The following is a 24,372-nucleotide window of genomic DNA, read 5'->3' on the forward strand; positions in this document are numbered from 1 at the left end:
TGGTGAAGGTGAACCTGATGTACCGTCAGTAGTTGAAGGTGAACCTGATGTACCGTCAGTAGTTGAAGGTGAACCTGATGTACCGTCAGTAGTTGGTGAAGGTGAACCGATGTATCGTCAGTAGTTGGTGAAGGTGAACCTGATGTCCCGTCAGTAGTTGGTGAACCTGATGTCCCGTCAGTAGTTGGTGAACCTGGTGTACCGTCAGTAGTAGTTGAAGGTGAACCTGAGGTACCGTCAGTAGTTGGTGAAGGTGAACCTGATGTACCGTCAGTAGTTGGTGAAGGTGAACCTGGTGTACCGTCAGTAGTTGGTGAACCTGAACCTGGTGTCCCGTCAGTAGTTGGTGAACCTGAACCTGATGTCCCGTCAGTAGTTGGTGAACCTGATATACCGTCAGTAGTTGGTGAACCTGGTGTACCGTCAGTAGTTGGTGAAGGTGAACCTGATGTACCGTCAGTAGTTGAAGGTGAACCTGATGTACCGTCAGTAGTTGAAGGTGAACCTGATGTACCGTCAGTAGTTGGTGAAGGTGAACCTGATGTCCCGTCAGTAGTTGGTGAACCTGATGTCCCGTCAGTAGTTGGTGAACCTGGTGTACCGTCAGTAGTAGTTGAAGGTGAACCTGAGGTACCGTCAGTAGTTGGTGAAGGTGAACCTGAGGTACCGTCAGTAGTTGGTGAAGGTGAAACCTGAGGTACCGTCAGTAGTTGTCGGATGCTTTCTGCAAAAACAGAGCTCCCTTTTCTTTATTTCCGGGGATGATCACCTGTGGAAGTGTCCTGTGGGGATGATCACCTGTGGAAGTGTCCTCTGGGGATGATCACCTGTGGGAGTGTCCTGTGGGGATGATCACCTGTGGAAGTGTCCTGTGGGGATGATCACCTGTGGAAGTGTCCTGTGGGGATGATCACCTGTGGAAGTGTCCTGTGGGGATGATCACCTGTGGAAGTGTCCTGTGGGGATGATCACCTGTGGAAGTGTCCTGTGGGGATGATCACCTGTGGAAGTGTCCTGTGTGGATGAACACCTGTGGAAGTGTCCTGTGGGGATGATCACCTGTGGGAGTGTCCTGTGGGGATGATCACCTGTGGAAGTGTCCTGTGGGGATGATCACCTGTGGAAGTGTCCTGTGTGGATGAACACCTGTGGGAGTGTCCTGTGGGGATGATCACCTGTGGAAGTGTCCTGTAGTAAGGAATGTTTTTTTTGGAGGGGGGTGATTTTCAAGTCCCTCGGATGAGCACCTGATTCCCCTTTTCGTTTCAAACTGGGGTGAATCATGTTTGTAATATTATTTTTATTAAGGGACTTCATGACTAGAAAAGACATCTCTCCCTCTATCCTGTATTCACCCCCCTCTCTCTCTCTATCCTTTATTCACCCCCCTCTCTCTCTATATCCTTTATTCACCCCCCTCTCTCTCTATATCCTTTATTCACCCCCCTCTCTCTCTCCCTCTATCCTGTATTCACCCCCCTCTCTCTCTCCCTCTATCCTTTATTCACCCCCCTCTCTCTCTCTATCCTTTATTCACCCCCCTCTCTCTCTCCCTCTATCCTGTATTCACCCCCCTCTCTCTCTCCCTCTATCCTGTATTCACCCCCCTCTCTCTCTCCCTCTATCCCGTATTCACCCCCCTCTCTCTCTCCCTCTATCCTGTATTCACCCCCCTCTCTTTCTCCCTCTATCCTGTATTCACCCCCCTCTCTCTCTCTATCCTTTATTCACCCCCCTCTCTCTCTCTATCCTTTATTCACCCCCTCTCTCTCCCTCTATCCTGTATTCACCCCCCTCTCTCTCTCTATCCTTTATTCACCCCCTCTCTCTCTCCCTCTATCCTGTATTCACCCCCTCTCTCTCTCCCTCTATCCTGTATTCACCCCCCTCTCTCTCTCCCTCTATCCTGTATTCACCCCCCCTCTCTTTCTCCCTCTATCCTGTATTCACCCCCCTCTCTCTCTCCCTCTATCCTGTATTCACCCCCCTCTCTCTCCCTCTATCCTGTATTCACCCCCCTCTCTCTCTCCCTCTATCCTGTATTCACCCCCTCTCTCTCCCTCTATCCTGTATTCACCCCCTCTCTTTCTCCCTCTATCCTGTATTCACCCCCTCTCTTTCTCCCTCTATCCTGTATTCACCCCCTCTCTCTCCCTCTATCCTGTATTCACCCCCCTCTCTTTCCGGTCTAGAGGTGACTATTAAAGGGCTGAAGGAGAAGATCCGGGACTATGAACAGTCCCTGAAGAACAAGGCTGAGAACCTGGTCCAGGAGAAACAAGTCCAGCTCCACAATGACTATGCAGAGAAGGAGAGGTGAGTTACAGTATCTACTAGGAATATAGAGAAGAGAGTTACAGTATCTACTAGGAATATAGCAAGGAGAGGAGAGTTACAGTATCGACTAGGAATATAGAGAGGAGAGTTACAGTATCTACTAGGAATATAGAGAGGAGAGTTACAGTATCTACTAGGAATATAGAGAGGAGAGTTACAGTATCTACTAGGAATATAGAGAGGAGAGTTACAGTATCTACTAGGAATATAGAGAGGAGAGTTACAGTATCTATTAGGAATATAGAGAGGAGAGTTACAGTATCTACTAGGAATATAGAGAGGAGAGTTACAGTATCTACTAGGAATATAGAGAGGAGAGGAGAGTTACAGTATCTACTAGGAATATAGAGAGGAGAGTTACAGTATCTACTAGGAATATAGAGAGGTGAGTTACAGTATCTACTAGGAATATAGAGAGGAGAGTTACAGTATCTATTAGGAATATAGAGAGGAGAGTTACAGTATCTATTAGGAATATAGAGAGGAGAGTTACAGTATCTACTAGGAATATAGAGAAGAGAGTTACAGTATCTACTAGGAATATAGAGAGGAGAGTTACAGCATCTACTAGGAATATAGAGAGGAGAGTTACAGCATCTACTAGGAATATAGAGAGGAGAGTTACAGTATCTACTAGGAATATAGAGAGGAGAGGAGAGTTACAGTATCTACTAGGAATATAGAGAGGAGAGTTACAGTATCTACTAGGAATATAGAGAGGAGAGGAGAGTTACAGTATCTACTAGGAATATAGAGAGGAGAGTTACAGTATCTACTAGGAATATAGAGAGGAGAGGAGAGTTACAGTATCTACTAGGAATATAGAGAGGAGAGTTACAGTATCTACTAGGAATATAGAGAGGAGAGTTACAGTATCTACTAGGAATATAGAGAGGAGAGTTACAGTATCTACTAGGAATATAGAGAGGAGAGGAGAGTTACAGTATCTACTAGGAATATAGAGAGGAGAGTTACAGTATCTACTAGGAATATAGAGAGGAGAGTTACAGTATCTACTAGGAATATAGAGAGGAGAGGAGAGTTACAGTATCTACTAGGAATATAGAGAGGAGAGTTACAGCATCTACTAGGAATATAGAGAGGAGAGTTACAGCATCTACTAGGAATATAGAGAGGAGAGTTACAGCATCTACTAGGAATATAGAGAGGAGAGGAGAGTTACAGTATCTACTAGGAATATAGAGAGGAGAGTTACATCATCTACTAGGAATATAGAGAGGAGAGTTACAGTATCTACTAGGAATATAGAGAGGAGAGTTACAGCATCTACTAGGAATATAGAGAGGAGAGTTACAGTATCTACTAGGAATATAGAGAGGAGAGGAGAGTTACAGTATCTACTAGGAATATAGAGAGGAGAGTTACAGCATCTACTAGGAATATAGAGAGGAGAGTTACAGCATCTACTAGGAATATAGAGAGGAGAGTTACAGTATCTACTAGGAATATAGAGAGGAGAGGAGAGTTACAGTATCTACTAGGAATATAGAGAGGAGAGTTACAGAATCTACTAGGAATATAGAGAGGAGAGTTACAGCATCTACTAGGAATATAGAGAGGAGAGGAGAGTTACAGTATCTACTAGGAATATAGAGAGGAGAGTTACAGCATCTACTAGGAATATAGAGAGGAGAGGAGAGTTACAGCATCTACTAGGAATATAGAGAGGAGAGTTACAGTATCTACTAGGTATATAGAGAGGAGAGTTACAGTATCTACTAGGAATATAGAGAGGAGAGTTACAGTATCTACTAGGAATATAGAGAGGAGAGTTACAGTATCTATTAGGAATATAGAGAGGAGAGTTACAGCATCTACTAGGAATATAGAGAGGAGAGTTACAGTATCTACTAGGAATATAGAGAGGAGAGTTACAGTATCTATTAGGAATATAGAGAGGAGAGTTACAGTATCTACTAGGAATATAGAGAGGAGAGGAGAGTTACAGTATCTACTAGGAATATAGAGAGGAGAGTTACAGTATCTACTAGGAATATAGAGAGGAGAGTTACAGTATCTACTAGGAATATAGAGAGGAGAGTTACAGTATCTATTAGGAATATAGAGAGGAGAGTTACAGTATCTACTAGGTATATAGAGAGGAGAGTTACAGTATCTACTAGGAATATAGAGAGGAGAGTTACAGTATCTACTAGGAATATAGAGAGGAGAGTTACAGTATCTACTAGGAATATAGAGAGGAGAGTTACAGTATCTACTAGGAATATAGAGAGGAGAGTTACAGTATCTATTAGGAATATAGAGAGGAGAGTTACAGTATCTACTAGGTATATAGAGAGGAGAGTTACAGTATCTACTAGGAATATAGAGAGGAGAGTTACAGTATCTACTAGGAATATAGAGAGGAGAGGAGAGTTACAGTATCTACTAGGAATATAGAAAGGAGAGTTACAGTATCTACTAGGAATATAGAGAGGAGAGGAGAGTTACAGTATCTACTAGGAATATAGAGAGGAGAGGAGAGTTACAGTATCTACTAGGAATATAGAGAGGAGAGTTACAGTATCTACTAGGAATATAGAGAGGTGAGTTACAGTATCTACTAGGAATATAGAGAGGAGAGTTACAGTATCTATTAGGAATATAGAGAGGAGAGTTACAGTATCTATTAGGAATATAGAGAGGAGAGTTACAGTATCTACTAGGAATATAGAGAAGAGAGTTACAGTATCTATTAGGAATATAGAGAGGAGAGTTACAGTATCTACTAGGAATATAGAGAGGAGAGGTGAGTTACAGTATCTACTAGGAATATAGAGAGGAGAGTTACAGTATCTACTAGGAATATAGAGAGGAGAGTTACAGTATCTACTAGGAATATAGAGAGGAGAGTTACAGCATCTACTAGGAATATAGAGAGGAGAGTTACAGCATCTACTAGGAATATAGAGAGGAGAGGAGAGTTACAGTATCTACTAGGAATATAGAGAGGTGAGTTACAGTATCTACTAGGAATATAGAGAGGAGAGTTACAGTATCTACTAGGAATATAGAGAGGAGAGGAGAGTTACAGCATCTACTAGGAATATAGAGAGGTGAGTTACAGTATCTACTAGGAATATAGAGAGGAGAGGAGAGTTACAGTATCTACTAGGAATATAGAGAGGAGAGTTACAGTATCTACTAGGAATATAGAGAGGAGAGGTGAGTTACAGTATCTACTAGAAATATAGAGAGGAGAGTTGCAGTATTTACTAGAAATATAGAGAGGAGAGGTGATTTACAGTATCTACTAGGAATATAGAGAGGAGAGGTGAGTTACAGTATCTACTAGGAATATAGAGAGGAGAGTTACAGTATCTACTAGGAATATAGAGAGGAGAGTTACAGTATCTACTAGGAATATAGAGAGGAGAGGAGAGTTACAGTATCTACTAGGAATATAGAGAGGAGAGTTACAGAATCTACTAGGAATATAGAGAGGAGAGTTACAGCATCTACTAGGAATATAGAGAGGAGAGGAGAGTTACAGTATCTACTAGGAATATAGAGAGGAGAGTTACAGTATCTACTAGGAATATAGAGAGGAGAGTTACAGCATCTACTAGGAATATAGAGAGGAGAGGAGAGTTACAGTATCTACTAGGAATATAGAGAGGAGAGTTACATCATCTACTAGGAATATAGAGAGGAGAGTTACAGTATCTACTAGGAATATAGAGAGGAGAGTTACAGCATCTACTAGGAATATAGAGAGGAGAGTTACAGTATCTACTAGGAATATAGAGAGGAGAGGAGAGTTACAGTATCTACTAGGAATATAGAGAGGAGAGTTACAGCATCTACTAGGAATATAGAGAGGAGAGGAGAGTTACAGTATCTACTAGGAATATAGAGAGGAGAGTTACAGCATCTACTAGGAATATAGAGAGGAGAGTTACAGTATCTACTAGGAATATAGAGAGGAGAGTTACAGCATCTACTAGGAATATAGAGAGGAGAGTTACAGTATCTACTAGGAATATAGAGAGGAGAGTTACAGTATCTACTAGGAATATAGAGAGGAGAGTTACAGTATCTACTAGGAATATAGAGAGGAGAGTTACAGTATCTATTAGGAATATAGAGAGGAGAGTTACAGTATCTACTAGGTATATAGAGAGGAGAGTTACAGTATCTACTAGGAATATAGAGAGGAGAGTTACAGTATCTACTAGGAATATAGAGAGGAGAGGAGAGTTACAGTATCTACTAGGAATATAGAAAGGAGAGTTACAGTATCTACTAGGAATATAGAGAGGAGAGGAGAGTTACAGTATCTACTAGGAATATAGAGAGGAGAGGAGAGTTACAGTATCTACTAGGAATATAGAGAGGAGAGTTACAGTATCTACTAGGAATATAGAGAGGAGAGGAGAGTTACAGTATCTACTAGGAATATAGAGAGGAGAGTTACAGTATCTACTAGGAATATAGAGAGGAGAGTTGCAGTATCTACTAGGAATATAGAGAGGAGAGTTACAGCATCTACTAGGAATATAGAGAGGAGAGTTACAGCATCTACTAGGAATATAGAGAGGATAGTTACAGTATCTACTAGGAATATAGAGAGGAGAGTTACAGTATCTACTAGGAATATAGAGAGGAGAGTTACAGTATCTACTAGGAATATAGAGAGGAGAGTTACAGCATCTACTAGGAATATAGAGAGGAGAGTTACAGTATCTACTAGGAATATAGAGAGGAGAGGAGAGTTACAGTATCTACTAGGAATATAGAGAGGAGAGTTACAGCATCTACTAGGAATATAGAGAGGAGAGTTACAGTATCTACTAGGTATATAGAGAGGAGAGTTACAGTATCTACTAGGAATATAGAGAGGAGATTTAAAGTATCTACTAGGAATATAGAGAGGAGAGTTACAGTATCTACTAGGAATATAGAGAGGAGAGGAGAGTTACAGTATCTACTAGGAATATAGAGAGGAGAGTTACAGTATCTACTAGGAATATAGAGAGGAGAGGAGAGTTACAGTATCTACTATGAATATAGAGAGGAGAGTTACAGTATCTACTAGGAATATAGAGAGGAGAGTTACAGCATCTACTAGGAATATAGAGAGGAGAGTTACAGCATCTACTAGGAATATAGAGAGGAGAGTTACAGTATCTACTAGGAATATAGAGAGGAGAGGAGAGTTACAGTATCTACTAGGAATATAGAGAGGAGAGTTACAGTATCTACTAGGAATATAGAGAGGAGAGGAGAGTTACAGTATCTACTAGGAATATAGAGAGGAGAGTTACAGTATCTACTAGGAATATAGAGAGGAGAGTTACAGTATCTACTAGGAATATAGAGAGGAGAGTTACAGTATCTACTAGGAATATAGAGAGGAGAGTTACAGTATCTACTAGGAATATAGAGAGGAGAGTTACAGTATCTACTAGGAATATAGAGAGGAGAGTTACAGTATCTACTAGGAATATAGAGAGGAGAGTTACAGTATCTACTAGGAATATAGAGTGGAGAGTTACAGTATTTACTAGGAATATAGAGAGGAGAGTTACAGTATCTACTAGGAATATAGAGAGGAGATTTACAGTATCTACTAGGAATATAGAGAGGTGAGGAGAGGGGAGTTGAAACAACGAGGCCTACACAGCAACCATGCAGTGAAGAACACGTGTCCAGCCGTGATTCCTGTCCAGACGTATTTCCTGTTCGTCAATGTAACTATTATGGAGGCTAGGACTATGTTGAGCACTCACTTCCTCTGTCCCAGAGGGGCATTATGTGGATGGCACCTCCGACAAGTATGAAAGAGTCTGTCTGTGGTTATTAATATCTAACACTCTGTTGCATTTTCCCAGCAACGCCTAAAAAAATATTATAATCCAAGATGGCGTAGCTGTCAGACGTCTTTTGTCCTCCTCTTGTCGTATGCTGTGTATATATCTTTTTATGTATTTTTCTTTGCATATATTATTATATTTTTTTCTAAATCTCAACTTCAAAACACTGCAACCCAATGTGGTGCGGATCTGTTTTTTTCCTAAAATATTATTCACCTCAAATCCGAAATCCCGCCAACAGAGGCTAGCCAGCTCACTAGCTAGTAGTCAGCTAACCACTGCTAGCGGTCATCAGCTAACCTGTAGCCTGGAAAGCTCTCGCCAATCTGCACAACGCGACTCAATCCAGAGCATACCGGACCTATTTTCTCTCCATATCCCCGGATTCCTACAGCAAGCTCTGGATATTTTCACCTGGATCTTTGCAGCTAGCTAGTTGCTGTCTGAGTACTGACTAACGTCGGTCCCGTAGCATGCACCAATTAGCCTGGAGCTAGGCCCTTTCTCCCGGCTAGCTAAAGACGCCCATCAGCCACTCCTGGGCTACAATACCCGGACCCCTTCTACTGCCGGTACGGGGCACGGAACCCCACCAATCCTTCACGACTGGACTATGATGTAATCTGCTCGACTGGCCTCTACATCGCTACCACCCCTAAAATGCCCATCCGCTAGCCACGGCCTGCTAGCTGCTAGCCCATCCGCTAGCCACGGCCTGCTAGCTGCTAGCCCATCCGCTAGCCACCTCCTGCTAGCTGCTAGCCCATCCGCTAGCCACGGCCTGCTAGCTGCTAGCCCATCCGCTAGCCACGGCCTGCTAGCTGCTAGCCCATCCGCTAGCCACGGCCTGCTAGCTGCTAGCCCATCCGCTAGCCACGGCCTGCTAGCTGCTAGCCCATCCGCTAGCCACGGCCTGCTAGCTGCTAGCCCATCCGCTAGCCACGGCCTGCTAGCTGCTAGCCCATCCGCTAGCTACGGCCTGCTAGCTGCTAGCCCATCCGCTAGCCACGGCCTGCTAGCTGCTAGCCCATCCGCTAGCCACGGCCTGCTAGCTGCTAGCTGTCAAGAGCATATTGGACTGTTAGCTGTATAGATCCATCGGCCAATCTCTTGGGCCACTATACCTATTTTGCCAATTGGACTTGGACCCCTCTGCTACTCGGAACCCTATTAATCCATCACGACTGGTCTATCGACGTCACCACACGCGGAGGCCAAAACAGACTTTCCTCCTTCAAGACGTCCCTCTAAGGCCTTTCTGCTAGTTTGCTAGCCCCGGCCTGCTAGCTGCCTGAATCGCCGTGTTTCCAGCCAGCCCAACCACTCACTGGACCCCTATTGATCACCCGGCTACGCATGCCTCTCACCTAATATCAATATGCCTTGTCCATTACTGTCCTGGTTAGTGAATACTGTCTTATTTCACTGTAGAGTCTATAGCTCTTCTCAATATGCCTTAACCAACCATTTAGTTCCACCTCCCACATATACGGTGACATCACTTGGTTTAAACGTCTCTTGAGACAATATCTCTCTCATCATTTCTCAATGCCTAGGTTTACCTCCAATGTACTCACATCCTACCATACCTTTGTCTGTACATTATGCCTTGAATCTATTCTCTCACGCCCAGAAACCTGCTCCTTTTACTCTCTGCTCTGAAAGCACTAAACGACCAGTCCTGATAGCCTTTAGCCGTACCCTCATCCTACTCCTCCTCTGTTGCTCTGGTGATGTAGAGGTTAATCCAGGCCCTGCAGTGCCTAGCTCCACTCCAACTCCACAGGTGCTCTCATTTGTTAACTTCTGTAACCGTAAAAGCCTTGGTTTCATGCATGTTAACATTAGAAGTCTACTCCCTAAGTTTGTTTTATTCACTGCTTTAGCACACTCTGCAAACCTGGATGTCCTAGCCGTATCTGAATCCTGGTTTAGGAAGTCCATCAAAAACCCTGAAATTTCCATCCCAAACTATAACATTTTCCGACAACATAGAACTGCCAAAGATGGCAGTGTTGCAATCTTCTGCAGAGATAGCCTGCAGAGTTCTATCTTACAATCCAGGTCTGTACACAAACAATTTGAGCTTCTACTTTTAAAAATCCATCTTTCCAGAAACAGGTCTCTCACTGTTGCCGCTTGTTATAGACCACCTTCTGCCCCCAGCTGTGCCCTGGACACCATATGTGAATTGATTGCCTCCCATCTATCTTCAGAGCTCGTACTGTTAGATGACCTAAACTGTGACATGCTTAACACCCCGGCCGTCCTACGATCTAAGCTAGATGACCTCAATCTCACACAAATCATCAAGGAACCCACCAGGTACAACCCCAAATCCGTAAACACGGACACCCTCATAGATATCATCCTAAACAACTTTCCCTCTAAATACACCTCTGCTGTTTTCAACCAAGATCTCAGCGATCACTGCCTCATTGTTTGCATCCGTAATGGGTCTGCGGTCAAATGACCACCCCTCATCACTGTCAAACGCTCCCTAAAACACTTCAGCGAGCAGGCCTTTCTAATCGACCTGACCCGGCTATCCTGGAAGGATATTTGACCTCATCCAGTCAGTAGAGGATGCCTTGATATTCTTCAAAAAGTGCCTTCCTCACCATCTTAAATAAACATGCCCCATTCAAAAAAATATAGAACCAGGAACAGATATAGCCCTTGGTTCTCTCCAGACCTGACTGCCCTTGACCAGCACAAAAACACCCTGTGGCGTTCTGCATTAGCATCGAACAGCCCTGTGATGTGCAACTTTTCTGGGAAGTTAGGAAATCTAAGGCTCGATTTTTCAAGCAGAAATTTGCATCCTGTAGCACAAACTCAAAAAAGTTCTGGGACACTGTAAAGTCCATGGAGAATAAGAGCACCTCCTCCCAGCTGCCCACTGCTCTGAGGCTAGGAAACACTGTCACCACCGATAAATCCACTATAATTGAGAATTTCAATAAGCATTTGTTCTCCGGCTGGCCATGCTTTCCACCTGGCTACCCCTACCCCGGTCAACAGCCCTGCGCTCCCCACAGGAACTCGCCCAAACCTCCCCCACTTCTCCTTCACCCAAATCTAGATAGCTGATGTTCTGAAAGAGCTGCAAAATCTGGACCCCTACAAATCAGCCAGGCTAGACAATCTGGACCCTCTCATCCTAAAATGATCTGCAGAATTTGTTGCAACCCCTATTACTAGCCTGTTCAACCTCTTTCGTATCGTCTGAGATTCCCAAAGATTGGAAAGCTGCTGCGGTCATCCCCCTCTTCAAAGGGGGGGACACTCTAGACCCAAACTGCTACAGACCTATATCTATTCTACCCAGCCTTTCTAAGGTCTTCGAAAGCCAAGTTAACAGATTACCAAACATTTCGAATCCCACCTCCTCCGCTATGCAATCTGGTTTCAGAGCTGGTCATGGGTGCACCTCAGCCACTCTCAAGGTCCTAAACGATATCATAACCGCCATCGATAAGAGACAATACTGTGCGGCCGTATTCATCGACCTGGCCAAGGCTTTTGACTCTGTCAATCACCACATACTCATCGGCAGACTCAATAACCTTGGTATCTCAACTGACTGCCTCGCCTGGTTCACCAACTACTTCTCTGATAGAGTTCATTGTGTCAAATCGGAGGTGCCTGTTATCCGGACCTCTGGCAGTCTCTATGGGGGTGCCACAGGGTTCAATTCTCGGGCCGACTCTCTTCTCTGTATACATCAATGATGTCGCTCTTGCTGCTGGTGATTCTTTGATCCACCTCTATGCAGACGACACCATTCTGTATACCTCAGGCCCTTCTTTGGACACTGTGTTAACTAACCTCCAGATGAGCTTCAATGCCATACAACTCTCCTTCCGCGGCCTCCAACTGCTCTTAAATGCAAGTAAAACTAAATGAATGCTCTTCAACCGATCGCTGCCCGCACCTGCCCGCCCGTCCAGCATCGCTGCTCTGGACGGTTCTGACTTAGAATATGTGGACAACTACAAATACCTAGGTGTCTGGTTAGACTGTAAACTCTCCTTCCAGACTCACATTAAACATCTCCAATCCAAAATTAAATCTAGAATCGGCGTCCTATTTCACAACAATGCATCCTTCACGCATGCTGCCAAACATACCCTCGTAAAACTGACCATCCTACCGATCCTCAACTTCGGCGATGTCATTTACAAAATAGCCTCCAACACTCTACTCAACAAATTGGATGCAGTCTATCACAGTGCCATCCGTTTTGTCACCAAAGCCCCATATACTACCCACCACTGCGACCTGTACACTCTCGTTGGCAGGCCCTAGCTTCATACTCGTCGCCAAACCCACTGGCTCCAGGTCATCTACAAGACCCTGCTAGGTAAAGACCCGCCTTATCTCAGCTCACTGGTCACCAGAGCAGCACTCACCCGTAGCACGCGCTCCAGCAGGTACAGTGGGGCAAATAAGTATTTAGTCAGCCACAAATTGTGCAAGTTCTCCCACTTAAAAAGATGAGAGAGGGCTGTAATTTTCATCATAGGTACACTTCAACTATGACAGACAAAATGAGAAAATAAAATCCAGAAAATCACATTGTAGGATTTTTTATGAATTTATTTGCAAATTATGGTGGAAAATAAGTATTTGGACACCTACAAACAAGCAAGATTTCTGGCTCTCACAGACCTGAGGCTCCTCTGTCCTCCACTCGTTAGCGGAACTCCTCCCACATTCCACTGAAAAGGCAGAGCGCGAAATTCAAAAGATATTTTTTAGAAATATTTAACTTTCACACATTAACAAGTCCAATACAGCAAATGAAAGATAAACATCTTGTGAATCCAGTCAACATGTCCGATTTTTTAAAATGTTTTACAGCGAAAACACCACGTATATTTGTTAGCTCACCACCAAATACAAAAAAGGACAGACATTTTTCACAGCACAGGTAGCATGCACAAAGCCAACCTAACTAACCAAGAACCAACCAAACTAACCAAGAAACAACTTCATCAGATGACAGTCTTATAACATGTTACACAATAAATCTATGTTTTGTTCGAAAAATGTGCATATTTGAGCTATAAATCAGTTTTACATTGCAGCTACCATCACAGCTACCGTCAAAAATAGCACCGAAGCAGCCAGAGTAATTATAGAGACCAACGTGGAATACCTAAATACTCATCATAAAACATTTATGAAAAATGCATGGTGTACAGCAAATGAAAGACAAGCATCTTGTGAATCCAGCCAATATTTCAGATTATTATTATTATTATTATTATTATTTGTTTTAAATTTTAACCCCTTTTCTCCCCAATTTTCGTGGTATCCAATCGCTAGTAATTACTATCTTGTCTCATCGCTACAACTCCCGTACGGGCTCGGGAGAGACGAAGGTCGAAAGCCATGCGTCCTCCAAGGCACAACCCAACCAAGCCTTACTGCTTCTTTAACACAGCGCGCCTCCAACCCGGAAGCCAGCCGCACCAATGTGTCGGAGGAAACACCGTGCACCTGGCCCCCTTGGTTAGCGCGCACTGCGCCCAGCCCGCCACAGGAGTCGCTGGAGCGCGATGAGACAAGGGAATCCCTACCGGCCAAACCCTCCCTAACCCGGACGACGCTAGCCATATTGTGCGTCGCCCCACGGACCTCCCGGTCGCGGCCGGCTGCGACAGAGCCTGGGGGCGAACCCAGAATATTTCAGATTTTTTAAGTGTTTTACAGCGAAAACACAATATAGCATTATATTAGCTTACCACAATAGCCAGAAACACAAGCCATTTACCAGCAGCAAAAGTTTGCGATCGTAACAAACCAGCAAAAGATATATAATTTTTGACTAACCTTGATAAGCTTCATCAGATGACAATCCTATAACATCAGGTTATACATACACTTATGTTTTGTTCTAAAATGTGCATATTTTGAGCTGAAATCAGTGGTTATACATTGTGCTAACGTAGCATCTTTTTCCCAGAATGTGCGGATATTTTTCTAAAACTCACCTATTCTGACCAAATAACTATTCATAAACATGACAAAAAAATACATGTTGTATAGGAAATGATAGATACACTAGTTCTTAATGCAATCGCCGTGTTAGAATTCTAAAAATAACTTCATTACGACATCCAGCTTACGGTATAGCGAGAGCGTTCCCAAAATCTGGACGCTAACTACTACTACACATTTTCGACAGATATATGAAATAGCATCATAAAATGGGTCCTACTTTTGATGATCTTCCATCAGAATGTTGTACAAGGGGTCCTTTGTCGGGAACAATCGTTGTTTGGTTTTAGAATGGCCTTTTTCCCTCGCGAATTAGCAAGCTAAACTAGCCAAGTGGCGCTAAGCTGTCCATCTTCACCAAACGCAAAGAACGCAACACGTCTAAACTCCCGAAAAAATGTCAATAATCTCATAAAACTATATTGAAAAAACATACTTTACGATGATATCTTCACATTTATCAAATAAAATCAAAGCCGGAGATATAAGACGTCTATAACGATTGCTTTTCAGAAGCCAATACTGGTGACCTTTATGCGCTTCCTGACCAAACTAATTCTGGGGTCATGTCATTCCAAGCTGTCTCTTTTGACCATAGAAAGAGATTGAGACCCCATTTCACCTCTCACAGCCTATTGACATCTAGTGGAAGGAGTATGAAGTGCATGTATAGTCATAAATCTCAAGCAAAATGATCTGGAGGCCCAAATGTTCAGCCAACCGTCTTCCATCCATTAAGGCGGGCCCAGCCATGGCCATTAACTGTTTTAAGGTGATGATTTTGCCCTTCACCAAAATCTTGGAGAAATGTGGAACAGCTGCAGTTGTACAATCCAGAGCCTCGATTTGAGATTTTTCACTTTCTGACAGGAAGTTTGCTGCAAAATGAGTTCTGTTTTACTCACAGATATAATTCAAACGGTTTTAGAAACTTGAGTGTTTTCTATCCAATAGTAATAATACTATGCATATTGTACGAGCAAGAATTGAGTACGAGGCCGTTTAAATTGGGCACGATTTCCCCCGAAAGTGTAAATAGCGCCCTCTATCCTCAACAGGTTAATGGCACCTGTTTGAACTTGTTATCAGTATAAAAGACGCCTGTCCACAACCTCAAACAGTCACACTCCAAACTCCACTATGGCCAAGACCAAAGAGCTGTCAAAGGACACCAGAAACAAAATTGTAGACCTGCACCAGGCTGGGAAGACTGAATCTGCAATAGGTAAGCAGCTTGGTTTGAAGAAATCAACTGTGGGAGCAATTATTAGGAAATGGAAGACATACAAGACCACTGATAATCTCCCTCGATCTGGGGCTCCATGCAAGATCTCACCCTGTGGGGTCAAAATTATCACAAGAACGGTGAGCAAAAATCCCAGAACCACACGGGGGGACCTAGTGAATGACCTGCAGAGAGCTGGGACCAAAGTAACAAAGCCTACCATCAGTAACACACTACGCCGCCAGGGACTCAAATCCTGCAGTGCCAGACGTGTCCCCCTGCTTAAGCCAGTACATGTCCAGGCCCGTCTGAAGTTTGCTAGAGAGCATTTGGATGATCCAGAAGAAGATTGGGAGAATGTCATATGGTCAGATGAAACCAAAATAGATATTTTTGGTAAAAACTCAACTCGTCGTGTTTGGAGGACAAAGAATGCTGAGTTGCATCCAAAGAACGCCATACCTACTGTGAAGCATGGGGGTGGAAACATCATGCTTTGGGGCTGTTTTTCTGCAAAGGGACCAGGACTACTGATCCGTGTAAAGGAAAGAATGAATGGGGCCATGTATCGTAAGATTTTGAGTGAAAACATCCTTCCATCAGCAAGGGCATTGAAGATGAAACGTGGCTGGGTCTTTCAGGATGACAATGATCCCAAACACACCGCCCGGGCAACGAAGGAGTGGCTTCGTAAGAAGCATTTCAAGGTCCTGGAGTGGCCTGGCCAGTCTCCAGATCTCAACCCTATAGAAAATCTTTGGAGGGAGTTGAAAGTCCGTGTTGCCCAGCAACAGCCCGAAAACATCACTGCTCTAGAGGAGATCTGCATGGAGGAATGGGCCAAAATACCAGCAACAGTGTGTGAAAACCTTGTGAAGACTTACAGAAAACGGTTGACCTCTGTCATTGCCAACGAAGGGTATAAAATAAAGTATTGAGAAACTTTTGTTATTGACCAAATTCTTATTTTCCACCATAATTTGCAAATAAATTCATTAAAAATCCTACAATGTGATTTTCTGGAAAAAAAAATCTCATTTTGTCTGTCATAGTTGAAGTGTACCTATGATGAAAATTACAGGCCTCTCTCATCTTTTTAAGTGGGAGAGCTTGCACAATTTGTGGCTGACTAAATACTTTTTTGCCCCACTGTATATCTCACTAGTCATCCTCAAAGCCAATTCCTCCTTTGGCCGCCTTTCCTTCCAGTTCTCTGCTGCCAATGACTGGAACGAACTGCAAAAATCACTAAAGCTGGAGACTTATCTCCCTCACTAGCTTTAAGCACCAGCTGTCAGAGCAGCTCACAGATCACTGCACCTGTACATAGCCCATCTGTAAATAGCCCATCCAATCTACCTCATCCTCATACTGTATTTATTTATTTATCTTGCTTCTTTGCACCCCAGTATCTCTACTTGCACATTCATCTTCTGCACATTATACCTTTCCAGTGTGTAATTGCTATACTGTAACTACTTCGCCATCATGGCCTATGCATTGCCTTACCTCCCTTATCCTACCTCATTTGCACACACTCTGTATAGATTTTTCTACTGTATTATTGATTGTGTGTTTGTTTATTTTATATTTAACTGTTGTGTGTGTCGATCTGCTTTGCTTTATCTCGGTCAGGTCTCAGTTGTAAGTGAGAACTTGTTCTCAACTAGCTTACCTGGTTAAATAAAGGTGTTCTCAACTAGCTTACCTGGTTAAATAAAGGTGAAATAAAAAATAAAATAAAAAATACATGTTATCTCTTCTCCTCTTTGAATTATCTATTGGTGTAGAACGGCCAGGGAACCATGGTGACCAGACATTACTGCCGAATACAGCATTTTAATGAGAAGTGGTTTGTTGTTTTTCAGGATAATACAGGATGAGAAATGGTGGTATAATAGGGAATTGTTACAGTTGCCATGGTTGGTGTTATAGAATTGAACAGAAAGGGAGTTGGGGGCTGAAGTAGCGCTATCTCAATGACCCAATTGCTTTGAATGACTCATGGTTGATGACTCTCTCTCTCTCTCTCTCTCTCTCCCCATCCCTCCATCCCTCTCTCTGTCTCCCCATCCCTCCATCTCTCTCTCTGTCTCTCCCCATCCCTCCATCTCTCTCTCTGTCTCTCCCCATCCCTCCATCTCTCTCTCTGTCTCTCCCCGTCTCTCCATCTCTCTCTCTCTCCCCGTCCCTCCATCTCTCTCTCCCATCCCTCCATCTCTCTCTCCCATCCCTCCATCTCTCTCTCCCCATCCCTCCATCTCTCTCTCTCTCTCTCTCTCTCTCTCCCCATCTCTCTCTCTGTTTCCAGAAAGCTCCAGGAGAGCCAGGAGTCCATGTCCTCTAAGCTGGTTGATGCTGACCACAAGGCCCAGGCCCTACAGACAGGTAGGTACCAGTCCATGCAGCACCTGTCCTGTATCTGTCACACACTGTTGGCCAGACTACAGCTGTTGTTTCCTGCCTCTTTTTCAGCTCTTGAAACAACTCAGGCAGAGCTCTTTGATCTGAAGACTAAGTATGACGAGGACTGCACAGCAAAGTGAGTTTCAGCTAACCGTGGGTGTGGCTGGGGGTGTGTGTGTGTGTTTGTGTGTGTGTGTGTGTGTGTGTGTGTCCTTCACTGTAATCCTTAGGCAGAGTGGGGTCTCATGGTGCTCCTCGTGTGTGTGTGAACATTTTCTCCATCACTTGCTGCTGTGATTATTTCCAGTCACTCCAGCTCTCCCTCTGAGGTAATCGGGTGATTATGAATCTCCAGAGGAAAGGCCAGAGTTGGATCTTCTCCTGCTGCTCAATGACAGCCTCTAAATCCAGGCTTTAGCAATACACTGTAAATACTGAGAGATTATATAGCATTTTATAAACTGGGTGGTTCAAGCTCTGAATGGTGTGATTGGCTGACACCCGTGGTATATCAGGCTGTATACCACGGGTGTGACAAAACATGTATTTTTACTGGTCTAATAACGTTGGTGATCAGTTTATTATAGCAATAAGGCTCATCGGGGGTGTTTGTGATATATGGCCAATATATCACGGCTAAGGGGTGTCCAGAACAGCCCTTAGCCATGGTATATTGGTCATGTACCACACCCCCGAGGAGCCATATTGCTATAATTATAACCTCCAAAAACAACCTATTATACCACTGGATGAGGTTCTCTCTATACGCTCTGTAGTCTTAGGGAGGGACATCAGGGAGTGGTTATAAAGGGGGGTTTATAAGGGGGGGGGTTATAAATGGGCCGGTTATAAAGGGGGTGTTATAAAGATGGGTTATAAAGGGGGGGGGGGGGGTTATAAAGAGCAGGCCACGTAGCCAATTTCTAGAGGAGAGCAGGCCACGTAGCCCATTTCTAGAGGAGAGCAGGCCACCTAGCCCATTTCTAGAGGAGAGCAGGCCACGTAGCCCATTTCTAGAGGAGAGCAGGCCACGTAGCCCATTTCTAGAGGAGAGCAGGCCACGTAGCCCATTTCTAGAGGAGAGCAGGCCACGTAGCCCATTTCTAGAGGAGAGCAGGCCACGTAGCCCATTTCTAGAGGAGAGCAGGCCACGTAGCCCATTTCTAGAGGAGAGCAGGCCACGTAGCCCATTTCTAGAGGAGAGCAGGCCACGTAGCCCATTTCTAGTGGAGAGCAGGCCACGTAGCCTATTGGAGAGCAGGCCACGTAGCCCATTTCTAGAGGAGAGCAGGCCACGTAGCCCATTTCTAGAGGAGAGCAGGCCACGTAGCCCATTTCTAGAGGAGAGCAGGCCACGTAGCCCATTTCTAGAGGAGAGCAGGCCACGTAGCCCATTTCTAGAGGAGAGCAGGCCACGTAGCCCATTTCTAGAGGAGAGCAGGCCACGTAGCCCATTTCTAGAGGAGAGCAGGCCACGTAGCCCATTTCTAGAGGAGAGCAGGCCACGTAGCCCATTTCTAGAGGAGAGCAGGCCGCGTAGCCCATTTCTAGAGGAGAGCAGGCCGCGTAGCCCATTTCTAGAGGAGAGCAGGCCGCGTAGCCCATTTCTAGAGGAGAGCAGGCCGCGTAGCCCATTTCTAGAGGAGAGCAGGCCGCGTAGCCCATTTCTAGAGGAGAGCAGGCCGCGTAGCCCATTTCTAGAGGAGAGCAGGCCGCGTAGCCCATTTCTAGAGGAGAGCAGGCCGCGTAGCCCATTTCTAGAGGAGAGCAGGCCGCGTAGCCCATTTCTAGAGGAGAGCAGGCCGCGTAGCCCATTTCTAGAGGAGAGCAGGCCGCGTAGCCCATTTCTAGAGGAGAGCAGGCCGCGTAGCCCATTTCTAGAGGAGAGCAGGCCGCGTAGCCCATTTCTAGAGGAGAGCAGGCCTCGTAGCCCATTTCTAGAGGAGAGCAGGCCACGTAGCCCATTTCTAGAGGAGAGCAGGCCACGTAGCCCATTTCTAGAGGAGAGCAGGCCACGTAGCCCATTTCTAGAGGAGAGCAGGCCACGTAGCCCATTTCTAGAGGAGAGCAGGCCACGTAGCCCATTTCTAGAGGAGAGCAGGCCACGTAGCCCATTTCTAGAGGAGAGCAGGCCACGTAGCCCATTTCTAGAGGAGAGCAGGCCACGTAGCCCCTTTCTAGAGGAGAGCAGGCCACGTAGCCCATTTCTAGAGGAGAGCAGGCCACGTAGCCCATTTCTAGAGGAGAGCAGGCCACGTAGCCCATTTCTAGAGGAGAGCAGGCCACGTAGCCCATTTCTAGAGGAGAGCAGGCCACGTAGCCCATTTCTAGAGGAGAGCAGGCCACGTAGCCCATTTCTAGAGGAGAGCAGGCCACGTAGCCCATTTCTAGAGGAGAGCAGGCCACGTAGCCCATTTCTAGAGGAGAGCAGGCCACGTAGCCCATTTCTAGAGGAGAGCAGGCCACGTAGCCCATTTCTAGAGGAGAGCAGGCCACGTAGCCCATTTCTAGAGGAGAGCAGGCCACGTAGCCCATTTCTAGAGGAGAGCAGGCCACGTAGCCCATTTCTAGAGGAGAGCAGGCCACGTAGCCCATTTCTAGAGGAGAGCAGGCCACGTAGCCCATTTCTAGAGGAGAGCAGGCCACGTAGCCCATTTCTAGAGGAGAGCAGGCCACGTAGCCCATTTCTAGAGGAGAGCAGGCCACGTAGCCCATTTCTAGAGGAGAGCAGGCCACGTAGCCCATTTCTAGAGGAGAGCAGGCCACGTAGCCCATTTCTAGAGGAGAGCAGGCCACGTAGCCCATTTCTAGAGGAGAGCAGGCCACGTAGCCCATTTCTAGAGGAGAGCAGGCCACGTAGCCCATTTCTAGAGGAGAGCAGGCCACGTAGCCCATTTCTAGAGGAGAGCAGGCCACGTAGCCCATTTCTAGAGGAGAGCAGGCCACGTAGCCCATTTCTAGAGGAGAGCAGGCCACGTAGCCCATTTCTAGAGGAGAGCAGGCCACGTAGCCCATTTCCAGAGGAGAGCAGGCCACGTAGCCCATTTCTAGAGGAGAGCAGGCCACGTAGCCCATTTCTAGAGGAGAGCAGGCCACGTAGCCCATTTCTAGAGGAGAGCAGGCCACGTAGCCCATTTCTAGAGGAGAGCAGGCCACGTAGCCCATTTCTAGAGGAGAGCAGGCCACGTAGCCCATTTCTAGAGGAGAGCAGGCCACGTAGCCCATTTCTAGAGGAGAGCAGGCCACGTAGCCCATTTCTAGAGGAGAGCAGGCCACGTAGCCCATTTCTAGAGGAGAGCAGGCCACGTAGCCCATTTCTAGAGGAGAGCAGGCCACGTAGCCCATTTCTAGAGGAGAGCAGGCCACGTAGCCCATTTCTAGAGGAGAGCAGGCCACGTAGCCCATTTCTAGAGGAGAGCAGGCCACGTAGCCCATTTCTAGAGGAGAGCAGGCCACGTAGCCCATTTCTAGAGGAGAGCAGGCCACGTAGCCCATTTCTAGAGGAGAGCAGGCCACGTAGCCCATTTCTAGAGGAGAGCAGGCCACGTAGCCCATTTCTAGAGGAGAGCAGGCCACGTAGCCCATTTCTAGAGGAGAGCAGGCCACGTAGCCCATTTCTAGAGGAGAGCAGGCCACGTAGCCCATTTCTAGAGGAGAGCAGGCCACGTAGCCCATTTCTAGAGGAGAGCAGGCCACGTAGCCCATTTCTAGAGGAGAGCAGGCCACGTAGCCCATTTCTAGAGGAGAGCAGGCCACGTAGCCCATTTCTAGAGGAGAGCAGGCCACGTAGCCCATTTCTAGAGGAGAGCAGGCCACGTAGCCCATTTCTAGAGGAGAGCAGGCCACGTAGCCCATTTCTAGAGGAGAGCAGGCCACGTAGCCCATTTCTAGAGGAGAGCAGGCCACGTAGCCCATTTCTAGAGGAGAGCAGGCCACGTAGCCCATTTCTAGAGGAGAGCAGGCCACGTAGCCCATTTCTAGAGGAGAGCAGGCCACGTAGCCCCTTTCTAGAGGAGAGCAGGCCACGTAGCCCCTTTCTAGAGGAGAGCAGGCCACGTAGCCCCTTTCTAGAGGAGAGCAGGCCACGTAGCCCATTTCTACAGGAGAGCAGGCCACGTAGCCCATTTCTAGAGGAGAGCAGGCCACGTAGCCCATTTCTAGAGGAGAGCAGGCCACGTAGCCCATTTCTAGAAGAGAGCAGGCCACGTAGCCCATTTCTAGAGGAGAGCAGGCCACGTAGCCCATTTCTAGAGGAGAGCAGGCCACGTAGCCTATTGGAGAGCAGGCCACGTAGCCTATTGGAGAGCAGGCCACGTAGCCCCTTTCTAGAGGAGAACAGGCCACGTAGCCCCTTTCTAGAGGAGAGCAGGCCACGTAGCCCCTTTCTAGAGGAGAGCAGGCCACGTAGCCCCTTTCTAGAGGAGAGCAGGCCACGTAGCCCATTTCTACAGGAGAGCAGGCCACGTAGCCCATTTCTACAGGAGAGCAGGCCACGTAGCCCATTTCTAGAGGAGAGCAGGCCACGTAGCCCATTTCTAGAGGAGAGCAGGCCACGTAGCCCATTTCTAGAAGAGAGCAGGCCACGTAGCCCATTTCTAGAGGAGAGCAGGCCACGTAGCCCATTTCTAGAGGAGAGCAGGCCACGTAGCCTATTGGAGAGCAGGCCACGTAGCCTATTGGAGAGCAGGCCACGTAGCCCATTTCTAGAGGAGAGCAGGCCACGTAGCCCATTTCTAGAGGAGAGCAGGCCACGTAGCCCATTTCTAGAGGAGAGCAGGCCACGTAGCCCATTTCTAGAGGAGAGCAGGCCACGTAGCCCATTTCTAGAGGAGAGCAGGCCACGTAGCCCATTTCTAGAGGAGAGCAGGCCACGTAGCCCATTTCTAGAGGAGAGCAGGCCACGTAGCCCCTTTCTAGAGGAGAGCAGGCCACGTAGCCCATTTCTAGAGGAGAGCAGGCCACGTAGCCCATTTCTAGAGGAGAGCAGGCCACGTAGCCCATTTCTAGAGGAGAGCAGGCCACGTAGCCCATTTCTAGAGGAGAGCAGGCCACGTAGCCCCTTTCTAGAGGAGAGCAGGCCACGTAGCCCCTTTCTAGAGGAGAGCAGGCCACGTAGCCCCTTTCTAGAGGAGAGCAGGCCACGTAGCCCCTTTCTAGAGGAGAGCAGGCCACGTAGCCCCTTTCTAGAGGAGAGCAGGCCACGTAGCCCCTTTCTAGAGGAGAGCAGGCCACGTAGCCCCTTTCTAGAGGAGAGCAGGCCACGTAGCCCCTTTCTAGAGGAGAGCAGGCCACGTAGCCCCTTTCTAGAGGAGAGCAGGCCACGTAGCCCCTTTCTAGAGGAGAGCAGGCCACGTAGCCCCTTTCTAGAGGAGAGCAGGCCACGTAGCCCCTTTCTAGAGGAGAGCAGGCCACGTAGCCCCTTTCTAGAGGAGAGCAGGCCACGTAGCCCCTTTCTAGAGGAGAGCAGGCCACGTAGCCCCTTTCTAGAGGAGAGCAGGCCACGTAGCCCCTTTCTAGAGGAGAGCAGGCCACGTAGCCCCTTTCTAGAGGAGAGCAGGCCACGTAGCCCCTTTCTAGAGGAGAGCAGGCCACGTAGCCCCTTTCTAGAGGAGAGCAGGCCACGTAGCCTATTGGAGTGCAGGCCACGTAGCCCATTTCTAGAGGAGAGCAGGCCACGTAGCCCATTTCTAGAGGAGAGCAGGCCACGTAGCCCATTTCTAGAGGAGAGCAGGCCACGTAGCCCATTTCTAGAGGAGAGCAGGCCACGTAGCCCATTTCTAGAGGAGAGCAGGCCACGTAGCCCATTTCTAGAGGAGAGCAGGCCACGTAGCCCATTTCTAGAGGAGAGCAGGCCACGTAGCCCATTTCTAGAAGAGAGCAGGCCACGTAGCCCATTTCTAGAGGAGAGCAGGCCACGTAGCCCATTTCTAGAGGAGAGCAGGCCACGTAGCCTATTGGAGAGCAGGCCACGTAGCCTATTGGAGAGCAGGCCACGTAGCCCATTTCTAGAGGAGAGCAGGCCACGTAGCCCATTTCTAGAGGAGAGCAGGCCACGTAGCCCATTTCTAGAGGAGAGCAGGCCACGTAGCCCATTTCTAGAGGAGAGCAGGCCACGTAGCCCATTTCTAGAGGAGAGCAGGCCACGTAGCCCATTTCTAGAGGAGAGCAGGCCACGTAGCCCATTTCTAGAGGAGAGCAGGCCACGTAGCCCCTTTCTAGAGGAGAGCAGGCCACGTAGCCCCTTTCTAGAGGAGAGCAGGCCACGTAGCCCCTTTCTAGAGGAGAGCAGGCCACGTAGCCCCTTTCTAGAGGAGAGCAGGCCACGTAGCCCCTTTCTAGAGGAGAGCAGGCCACGTAGCCCCTTTCTAGAGGAGAGCAGGCCACCTAGCCCCTTTCTAGAGGAGAGCAGGCCACGTAGCCCCTTTCTAGAGGAGAGCAGGCCACGTAGCCCCTTTCTAGAGGAGAGCAGGCCACCTAGCCCCTTTCTAGAGGAGAGCAGGCCACGTAGCCCCTTTCTAGAGGAGAGCAGGCCACGTAGCCCCTTTCTAGAGGAGAGCA

General features: G+C 46.9%; 1 protein-coding gene across 1 annotated transcript in view; it reads left to right on the forward strand.

Moving 5' to 3' along the window:
* LOC129832505 (homeobox protein cut-like 1) overlaps positions 1-24,372 on the forward strand; it is a 152,118-nt gene that overhangs the window by 20,431 nt on the left and 107,315 nt on the right. Inside the window, exons 4-6 of the mRNA XM_055896628.1 lie at positions 2,193-2,316; positions 17,720-17,796; positions 17,884-17,950. Coding sequence (XP_055752603.1) covers positions 2,193-2,316; positions 17,720-17,796; positions 17,884-17,950 — 268 coding nt within the window. The remainder of the gene's footprint in view (positions 1-2,192; positions 2,317-17,719; positions 17,797-17,883; positions 17,951-24,372) is intronic.

Source organism: Salvelinus fontinalis, chromosome 33 (genome assembly GCF_029448725.1).
Source record: "Salvelinus fontinalis isolate EN_2023a chromosome 33, ASM2944872v1, whole genome shotgun sequence".
Lineage (NCBI taxonomy): Eukaryota > Metazoa > Chordata > Actinopteri > Salmoniformes > Salmonidae > Salvelinus > Salvelinus fontinalis.